Source organism: Indicator indicator, chromosome 12, assembly GCF_027791375.1.
Source record: "Indicator indicator isolate 239-I01 chromosome 12, UM_Iind_1.1, whole genome shotgun sequence".
Lineage (NCBI taxonomy): Eukaryota > Metazoa > Chordata > Aves > Piciformes > Indicatoridae > Indicator > Indicator indicator.
Window position 1 is genome coordinate 27,368 of NC_072021.1, and position 10,492 is coordinate 37,859.

The 10,492-nt window shown below is 45.8% G+C and overlaps 1 protein-coding gene across 1 annotated transcript; it reads left to right on the forward strand.

The window, feature by feature from the left end:
* The first annotated feature begins 276 nt into the window (after positions 1-276).
* RIDA (reactive intermediate imine deaminase A homolog) lies at positions 277-10,128 on the forward strand. The gene is made up of 6 exons (XM_054385522.1): positions 277-356; positions 4,656-4,761; positions 5,328-5,382; positions 6,639-6,707; positions 8,284-8,339; positions 9,384-10,128. Exons 1-6 carry the CDS (start codon positions 292-294, stop codon positions 9,444-9,446), a joined length of 414 nt encoding a protein of 137 aa, XP_054241497.1. The 5' UTR covers positions 277-291; the 3' UTR covers positions 9,447-10,128.
* The last annotated feature ends 364 nt before the right edge of the window (positions 10,129-10,492 follow it).

A 10,492-nucleotide genomic window follows, 5' to 3' on the forward strand; every position in this document is an offset into this window, starting at 1 on the left:
AGCGGGGACAGCCGGGCAGGGTTTGGCGGGTGGCACGGCAGCCAGCGGAGCAACCCCGTCCCGGTTTCCGCCTCTCCCCGCGGCGCGGCCTCCGCGCACTGCACGCTGCCGACCGGAAGCCCGCACCCTCACTTCCGCCATGCAGGACTACATTTCCCAGGAGCCCTTGCGGCGCAGCACGTGCGGTGATGCACCAGGGGGCGGGAGCGAGCGGCGGTGGTGGGGCGCTAGGGGGATAGACGGACGGACACACGGACAGACGGGAAGGATCTGGCGGTGACGGCGGCAGCTATGACCTCCCTTGTGAAGAAAATAATCAGCACTGCTAAGGCCCCCGCTGCACTGGGACCCTACAGGTATGGCCTAGCGAGCGGGAGGTCGCTCGGAACAAGCAGGAGTGAGCGGGAAGGGGTTGTGCTCGTGGAGTTTCCAGCAGATCCCTCAAAGGCAGCCCTGGGAAAGGTGGGCAGGGTGATCCTCTCCCTGGGAACCCCCCTGGGGTCGCATCTGATAGCTTACAGCGCTAAGGGGTCTGCAGTGCTAGCGGAAAGCTTCTCTGTGTGTCTGAGGTCCTGATCGTTTTAGGTGAAGTTTTAAAATGTCTCTTGAAATGTCAGTTTAGGAAAATAATTCTGAAATTGGTGATAAGCAATGAATGAAAAATTAAACGAAAAAAAAAAAAAAGGCAGAACTTCAAAAGAAAGAGTAATTCCTCTCAAGGGAAAAATGCTTCCCTAGCAAACCGCCTGTTGCATAGGGAAGTGGCAGTGAGCGCTAACTGGAGGCGATGGAAAGCAAGCGCTGAGCCCGGTCCAGGACGTGCTTTGGCAGCTGGGAAGTTCCCTGCCTGGAAATTGCAAATCTTATCTTATTTTTGATTGCCAACAGGTTATAAATGCTTTTCAGTCTAAAAAAAAAAAAAAACCTGCTGTAAATGTTTCTCTTTTTGACAAGTAAGCTGTTGCAACAGTTCCCAGTGTCGTTTTTAAAAAAAAAATAAAGTAATCCTGATTTTAATTGGAGAAAGGGTTCTCTTTGCTATTTGCATGTGAAAAGATGTTCAGTAACTACAGTAGACTCTTGCAGCTAAGGTGCTGAGGGATTTTTATCAGGGCATTTTATAAGAATCTTTAATTCTGCAGTCGTGCTTTGTTTCCCCAGTATAAACACAGGCTCTCCGAGGTTAAACTTTTCCACTTGTAAGCATTTCAGTGCCTTCCACCTGCATTTTTTTGCCTCCATTACTTTGAAACTGAGCTTTCTGAGCTTCAATCTATGTGTTCTTTGTAGAAATTACAAAGGTGGAGAAATACAAAGTGTAGAAGCACAGGCATGAGCTAAAGGTTAACTTCTGCAAAGAATAAACTGTTGGTGGGTTGCAGCCAGAGCCTTGGCGTCACTTCTAGGTAGGAGAATATCTAAGACACGAGAAGGCAACAGTTCTTTGGCTGCACACACACATCCCACTGGCCTAGTCTTCAGCAGAGCTCTGCTTCTGGTGTGGATTAAGTTCACTCCCAACCTTTTGTGCTTAGTGGTAGTTCTTGATGAAATGCTGCCTAATGTGCAGTCTGGGCCTAACATCAGTAAGTTTATCACTAACTTAGCTTATCAGGCTTCAGTAAACTTGTCAAAGTTCAGTGAGCAAAAGTTGCACAAGAAATGACTGCAACATCCCTGTGCTGTGGTGGGTCTGAGCATGGTAACAGAGGGCTTGATATGCAATGCAGGATTGGGATGTAAGGTCTGCATTCCTGGTACTGATAAAGCCCTTGAGGATGCTTTTTGGTGACCAGTTTTTACTGGGGTTTTGTGTTTTCCTTTATTGCATTCAGCTTCCAGTGCCTTCAGATGTGTAGGTAGGGAGATGTGTCCAAGCTTACACACGCACAATTCTTTCATCAATCAAGAATAATTTGTGTAAGATCTGGTTAACTCTGCAGGCCTTGTCTTTAAAGAGCATGCTTCTCAACTCCGTATCTCTGATGGATGATGTTCTTTGTGTACCCTCAGCAAGTTTCTCTGATGATACCAAATTTGGGGGCAAGGGCGGGGGGCTGTGCTGCCATCCAGCGAGATCTGGGGGAAGGAGAACCTCATGAAGTTCAATAAGAAGTGCAGAGTCCTGCATCTGGAGAGGAACAGTACCAGGCACCAGCACAGACTGGTGAACAGCAAGTTCTGCAAAGTGCCCTTGTGGCCAAGAGAGCCAATGGTATCCTGGGGTGCAGCAAGAAAAGTGTGGCCTGGTGAGACTTGGAATCCTGTGTCCAGTTTTGGGCTCTCCAGTTCAAGAAAGACAGAGACCTGCTGGAGAGAGTCCAATGGAGAGCCACAAGGATGATTGGGGAACTTGAACATCTCTGCAGTGAAGAAAGACTGAGAGCCCTGGCTGAGAGGGGATCTGATCAATGTCTCTACATATCTGAGGGGTGGGTGTCAGGATGGTCTCTTTTGGTTGGTGACCAGTGATAGGACAAGGAACAATAGGTACAAGCTGGAACCCAGGAGGTTCCACCTCAACATGAAGAGACACTTCTGTACGGTGAGGGTGATGGAGCCCTGGAGCAGGCTGCCCAGAGAGGCTGTGGAGTCTCCTTCTCTGGAGACATTCAAAACCTTCCTGGATGTGTTCCTGTGTGGTGACCTGCTCTGGGTGATCCTGCTCTGACATTCTGTGCTTCTGTGATCTAGTTGTGCCCTTAGCTATAGTGAAACCTGGATGACATCAGGCATATGTTCCAATCTCTGCCGAGTCTACAGAGTGATGAGCTGTGACTGAGCCTAGTTAGAGGAGACATCTGCAGTTAAAGTGTGACTGCGGGGGTTGTGTAGTTGAAGTTTCTCTAAGCTTCATGCAGGCATTTGACTGCAGCTGGTAAACTGTTAACCCCCAGTCAATGGAGGATTCCACTGCAAGCATCCCAAGAGAAGGAAATTGAGAAAAAAAGAAAGGAAGCCAATAAGACCACTGCAGATTTTAACTGGCAGTAGTATAAGAAGGCTTCAGCTTGTTGGTTTTCTTTTCTCCAATTATGAACAGACGGCACTGTCAGCAAGTTTGCTGATGACACCAAACTGGGAGGGGCAGCTGACACCCCCCTCAGGCTGTGCTGCCATTCAGCCAGATCCTGACAGGCTGCAGAGTTGGGAGGGGAGAAACTGGATGAAATCCAGCAAAGACAAGGGTAGAGTCTTGCACCTGGGAAGGAACAACCCCAGGAACCAGGATAGGTTGGGAACTGACCTGTTGGAGGGCAGTGAAGGGGAAAGGGCTCTGGGGATCCTGGTGGACAGAAGGATGCTGATGAGCCAGCAATGTGCCCTTGTGGCCAAGGCCAAGGGCACCTGGGGTGGATTAGGGCTGTGGTTAATAGATCGAGAGGTTTTTTCCTCCCCCTCTACTCTGCCCTGCTGAGACCACATCTGAAATACTGTTTCCAGTTCTGGGCCACTCAGCTCAAGAAGGACCTCAGGGAACTTGTGGTCAGAGGGCTTCAAAGCAGGACGTGGTAGACAAGGAAATCAAATGAAAGCAGCATGTGTTTGGTCCATCCACGCATTTTCTACCGACAAGATTGCATCAGCTCTTCTTTAAATGGTGTAGCTTGCAATTTACTCAAGTTTTATTAGTTGATGATACAGAAAATAATCACCACTTAAGATGTTTTATTACATCAGATAAGCTGCTGGCTGGTGTTCCCTTTTATGAAGTTAAAGAATGTTTCAGGACAGGGGTAAAAGAAAAATGGGAGTCATGGCACTGTTTTGCTGGGTCCCTAATTTAGGTTGGCCCCCTGTGAAGTCATTGGATTGAGACAATCCAACTGAGTCAATCTCAGTTAAGAGAGGTAATAAAAATGTCCTCTGGAGGAGTCTCTTTTTCCCACTGACATTAAAGGGAAGCTTACCTCCATACTGAGCTACTTAGGGAGGTGCTTAGCTCTAGGTGTGTGACTTTAGGGGCTTGTTGAGCTATCCATATAGGGCATCTTTGTGTGGAATGGGCAGAGAGAAGGCAAATGCTGTTGACTTCAAACTAATCTTTCTCTGATTTCTTTGCAAACTTTAATTACCAGCTGAAGAGAAGTAAATTGTCTCTTGCATGATGTTTGCTAGATGGTTGAAATCCTTGCTTTGATCTTTTAATCTCTTGGTGGTGATTAGAGATGTTAATATTTGCTAACTCTGCTTCAGCAAAGGCACAGCCTGGCATTTTAATAGAAAGGTTTTGCAAAGAGCTTGAATGGTGCAGCCTTCTGCAGGAATCCAGCCAACAGCTCACTCCTGAGAGGAGAGGGATTGTTCTGGGAGGTCAAGCTCTTGTGCTGATTGGCCACATTCAGAGCTGGAGGAATGCTGCCAGAGAACTAGCGTACAGGGCTGCACCTTGCTTGGAACTCATGGGGCCTGTTTAAGAAGCAAAATGTTACATTTTCTAATCAGCCCTCCTGATTTTCTTTCGTTTTCTCTTCATTCTCTTCATCACTCTGCAGCTGAGATGAGGATGAAAGGTATTGTCTGCTTCTCAAACTCTCTCCTCTCTTTTTTCTGAAGTGTTATAAACTACTGAGGAAAAAGTTCAGTGTGCTTTCAAGTGGTTAAATGCTTTGCTGGGGAAACATGAAACCTAAAAACCTGCTTTCTCTTTGCAGCCAAGCAGTGCTGGTGGACCGGACGATGTACATTGCAGGACAGATAGGTATGGAACCTTCTACTGGGCAGCTTGTCTCTGGAGGGGCAAAGGAAGAAGCTAAGCAGGTGAGGTGCCTTCTAGCCATAAAGGTTGGCATGTGCTTAGTTAAAAATGGACTTCAGAGAAACTGAGGAGACATAGAGAGCGTATTTCACACCCTCCAATGTGAGGGAAAAACAGAGGGAAGAGATTCCATCCTACCCCTCCCATTTTCTACCCAAACAGCTTGGAGGGTCAGGGGGAGGAATCTCTATTTCATGCAGGAAAGTGGGAAAGAATCAGTGTTTGCAACAAAGGTTCAGACCCCAATAAATAAATAAACCCAACAAAGGTTCAGACCCTTGCTTGAATAGGGGAAAGATAGCCCAGCAGCAAAGGGGTGGTGTGAGGTGAGGTAATAGGACGAGAGGGAGCTGCATTGTGCATTTATATCTAATGAATGGATGGATTAATATTTGTGGATTATTAGAAGCTCCCCTTTATTAATTTCCTACATTCTTTACCCACTGAGGACTGTTGAGGATTTACTGGGTGAGCTTGGCACGGGTGTAGCCAAGTTACAACTCCTTTCTCTACTTAGCTAAATGCAAGCCAGCTGCTAGTTAAAGATTTTTGTTTCATTTTTCACTAGGCTTTAAAAAACATGGGAGAAATCCTGAAAGCTGCAGGCTGTGACTATGGCAATGGTGAGTGCTGCTGTGATGCTGTCAAAGAAATGGTTGTTTTCACCTGGATTAAAAAAAAATCAAGTGACTCAAAACAAAGCTGTTTGCTAAACATTCAGCTGACAACAGCTGGAAGAAACAAACAGGATCATGAGTCTGGGTTAAGAGACAAGTAAATCAACACACAACTCTTGGCAGTGGCTATCAATGGAACCCTGCCTTTCACCAAAAGCTTCTGCCCATGGTACTGGAGTTGTAACTCTACCTGGAAAGCTCAGGTATAGACAGAGCTGCAGCTCCTGCAGGCATTTCAAGCATCCTAGGCTTTGCTGCAGGTAAAAGCAGGTTTGTATCTGTGCTGTTAATGTTCACAGATTGCATGGGGTTGGAAGGGACACTCAAAGGGCATCTTGTCCAACCCCCTTGCACTCAGCAGGGACACCTCCAACTGAATCAGGCTGCCCAGGGCCACGTCCACTCTGATCTTGAATGTCTTCAGGGACAGGGCCTCAACCACATCCCTGTCAGCTTGTTCCACTATTTCACCACCCTCACTGTGCAGAACTTCCTTCCTGATGTCCAACCTAAATCTGCCTTGCTCCAATTTCAAACCGTTGCCTCTCATCCTATCCCCACAGGCCCTTCTCAGCAGTCTCTCCTCAGCCTTCTTGTAGGTCCCCTTCAGATTCTGAAGTGTAGCTCTAAGGTCTCTCTGGAGCCTTCTCCTCTCCAGGCTGAACAGCCCCAATTTTTTCAGCTTGTCCCCATAGCAGAGGTGTTCCAGTCTTCTCATCATCTTGGTGGCCCTGCTCTGGACCTGCTCCAGCAGTATCCTAGGGAAGACTCTGACAGTGGAGCCAGATGAGGATTAATGCTGGTTTGGGCACTCAGAGATAAAAAAATTTACTATAGAAGATCTTTTCAGGCTTTTTATGGACCTTTTTAGGCAGTAGATGTGATGTAATTTATTGCCAAGAGTTGGCTTGCAGCTTCTTTTTTCAGTTGATCTGCTTCTCAGTTCTGTGCCTATTGAAGAACTGGGCTTAGAGGGAAATTTAGAATCTTCAGAGCTGGTCAGGAATGTCTCATTCCTTACAGCTGTATTACATAGCAGATACTCAGATTGTTTAGGTGGTAGCTCTAGGAGGTTCAGCTTCTGTTTGCAAAACTTTTTAAAATGTTTACACCACTGGAGAGAAATTCATGAAATAAAAGCATGAAATGCAACTTTTGTGTATGTCAGAGGTCTAAAATAACTGCAGCTATGTAATTCCCAGTTGTGAAGACCACAGTGTTGATGGCAGACATGAAGGACTTCAATGATATTAATGATGTCTACAAACAATGTAAGTAGATCTTTTCTTTCTCTTTTATCAGTATGGCTTGGGGAACAAATTACATGCCCAGTAAGCAAAGTGTTTTAATGACTCAGATGATGTCATTCCAGATTTTTTGGGATTCCAGTAAAACTATAACATTAAAAAAAAAAAAAACAATAATTTGCAATCACCAGATCAAGCACAGCCTGATTTCTTGGGGATTTGTGTCCTACCAGTCCACTAACTCCCTGTCATGTGAGGATCAACTCCTGCTGTCCCTACAGGTGGATCTTCCACACCTCTCTCTCTACCTTCATAGAATCATAGAGTCACAGAATGGCTCAGGTTGGAAGGGATCACCTTTGTGGCCTCCTCTGGACTCTCTCCAGCAGCTCTGTGTCCTTCTCATACTGGGGATACCAGAACTGGAGGCAGAATTGGAGGTGAGGTCTCAGCAGAGCAGAGTCAAGGGGCAGAATCCCCTCTCTTGCCCTGCTGGCCACACTCCTCTGGCTGCAGCCCAGCACACAGCTGCCTGCTGGGCTGCAGGAGGGCACTGCTGGCTCCTGGGGAGGTGCTCAGCAACCAACACCCCCAAGTCTCTTTCTTCAGGGCTACTCTCAACCCTCTCTGCACCCAGCCTGAATCTATGCCTGGGGTTGGCCTGACTCATATGCAAGACCTTGATAGATGCTGTGCTGTCCCTAATACAATTCTACTGTTAGCAGTCTTTGAAGTCATTTGTCACAGCCAAACCATGTCACTAAGCACCACAGCTGCACATCTTTGAAATACTACCAGGGATGGTGACCCAACCTCTTCCCTGGGCAGCCTGCTCCAGTGCTTCACAACCCTTTCAGTGAAGAAATTTCTCTAATACCCAACTTAAGCCTCCCCTGGGGCAACTTGAAGCCCTTTCCTCTTGTCCTGTCACTTGTTATTTGGGAGGAGAGACTGAGCCCTCACCTTGCTATGACTTCCTTTCAGGAAGTGAGTAAGGACGTCTCCTCTGAGACACTATTATCCTGCCAGTCAGTACAGGACCCTGAAATTACCATTCTGAACTTAATGTTCACTCTCACTAATAAAAAATTAATTTAATTATGCAAATTTTTTGGAAGTGCTCAGAATCAGGTTGGATGGGGCTTGGAGCAACCTGATCTAGTGCAAGATGTTCTTCCCATGGCAAGGGGGTGGCTTGGCCTAGATGATCTTTAAAGGTCCCTTCCAACTTGAACTATTCTATGATTCTATAAATTCAGCTCAAATATCTTTACCAGAGATCAAGAGAGGTTTCCTCTTCCACTCCCTCCTGTTTGCAGTTGTGTGATCACCATTCTGATTTAATCTTCTCCAGCCAAGTTGGTACTCAGGCCATGGAGTGGCAGCAGAGTTATCCCTGGCAACTGGATCACAACTGTAGCTGGCTTCTTGATGATGAATGGCAGCTTGCTGAGATGTTAGAACAGCCAGGGACCCAACAACCAGCAAGGGGGAATGCTAGCTGGCACAGGAGGCTGCTTGTCTTGTAGCCTTGAACCTGAAACTGTGCAGTGACTGCATTTTAGACAGTTCAGTGATTGCTGGATGCTTCTCTTTACAGTTTTCAAGGCAAACTTCCCAGCCAGAGCAGCCTATCAGGTTGCTGCTTTGCCCAAAGTAAGTGTCACTTTCCTGCATATAAAACAACTGCATTTTCTGAAGTTATTTACTCCTGACAGCTTTTCTTACTCTGCAATAGCTTCAGTTGCCAATATTTTCATGAAGACTCATATATATATATATATATATATATATATGGGGTTTCTAACTATACCAGTCTTATTCTCACACATGGTAAGAGAACTGACTGTGAGACATCTATTCCTTTATGGTAGAAGATGACCACAACCCTAGGAATAAGGAATTAGGTGACCACAACCCTAGGAATAGGGAGTTAAGATGACCACAACCCTAGGAATAAGGAGTTAGATGACCACATCACTAGGAATAAGGAGTTTAGATGATTACATCACCAGCAATAAGGAGTTAGATGACCACATCACCAGCAATAAGGAGTTCAGATGACCACATCACCAGCAATAAGGAGTTCAGATGACCACATCACCAGCAATAAGGAGTTAGATGACCACATCACCAGCAATAAGGAGTTCAGATGACCACATCACCAGCAATAAGGAGTTAGATGTGACCACATCACCAGCAATAAGGAGTTCAGATGACCACATCACCAGCAATAAGGAGTTAGATGACCACATCACCAGCAATAAGGAGTTAGATGACCACATCACCAGCAATAAGGAGTTAGATGACCACATCACCAGCAATAAGGAGTTCAGATGACCACATCACCAGCAATAAGGAGTTAGATGACCACATCACCAGCAATAAGGAGTTCAGATGACCACATCACCAGCAATAAGGAGTTCAGATGACCACATCACCAGCAATAAGGAGTTCAGATGACCACATCACCAGCAATAAGGAGTTCAGATGACCACATCACCAGCAATAAGGAGTTATGGTACTTCAATAAGAGTAAAGTGAATTTTCAATCTTACTTAACATTGCTAAATCAGTAACACAGCTGTCAGAAGATAATCAAAGGTCTGTCTCTTCTTCCAAGGCTGTGTTATCCCTCCAATTGCCTCATGAAATAGATGTATTAAATCCCTAATGTGTTTCTTCATTGTTGTCTCCCAGGGTGCCCAAGTGGAGATTGAAGCTATTGCCATACAGGGACCCCTCCAAGATGCTTCAGCCTGACTATAAACAGAGACTGAACATCCTCTACCAGCAGGGTTGGATATCATCCTTCTCCCTTACATCCTACCCCTACAATTGCCTATCAGTAGTTCCAAACAGTTGTAGTCAGGGAATTAGCCAGGGAAAGGCTCTTGGTTGGATTCTCTACAACAAGAGCTTGCAGTGAGTTCTCTGCTGGCAGACCCTGAAACCTCTGGGAGTTGTGCAGCCATGAGCTGAGCTTGATGGCAGGCCCAGGTCCTTCCTTTGAGATGGGGACTGAATCTTCAGCTGCTGAAGCAGATGCTTGGGTCAGTGTCTGACAGTGACACTGGGGCTGATCTGGACAAGGGAAACTGATGATTTGTAGTGGGAGGGGCTTAGTGACACCTTAGATAAAATGACAGGGATGGAAGCACAGAACACTGCAATTGCTAAGCAGGTTTCACTGCTGGTTGGGGTAGCTGCTGGACTGCCTGAAACTCTTCCTTCACAGAACAGATTACTCTTAAAACTCTTGTTTTTTCTCTCTCCTCTGGAAGCAATTGCTTACAAAAGGTTAATATTAATTCCAGGCAGAAGAAAATACTGATTTTCTGCTTTGTGAATCAGCTGTAAATTGATCTCCAACGTTTTCCATTACCTTTTTCATAGCAGTTCAGCTTTAACTATCTTGTTAATCTGAAACAAAACAAAAAACCCTCACCAGAAGTCCTGTTTAATGAGAATAAATAACTGCAGCTGTCAAAGTGTCCTTGTCTGTTCTGGGAACAAACATTTCTTTTCCTGATTAACCTTTGATACTCCATCACAAAAAAAAAGTCCCCATCTTGCTTATTTGATAAGGAATAATTAAAACTAAAAAAAAAAAAAATTAGTTTTTTTACCTCCCCATAGCAAAGGATGAAAATAATCCTCTAAGACAGGGAGCTGTCAGCTCCCATAGCACTGCAGTTCTTGGTATTTTTCTCTCTGCTTGGTGGGGTGAGACCCCCACCTCCAATCCTGCCTCCAGTTCTGGTATCCCCAGCCTAAGAAGGACACAGAGCTGCTGGAGTGAGTCCAGA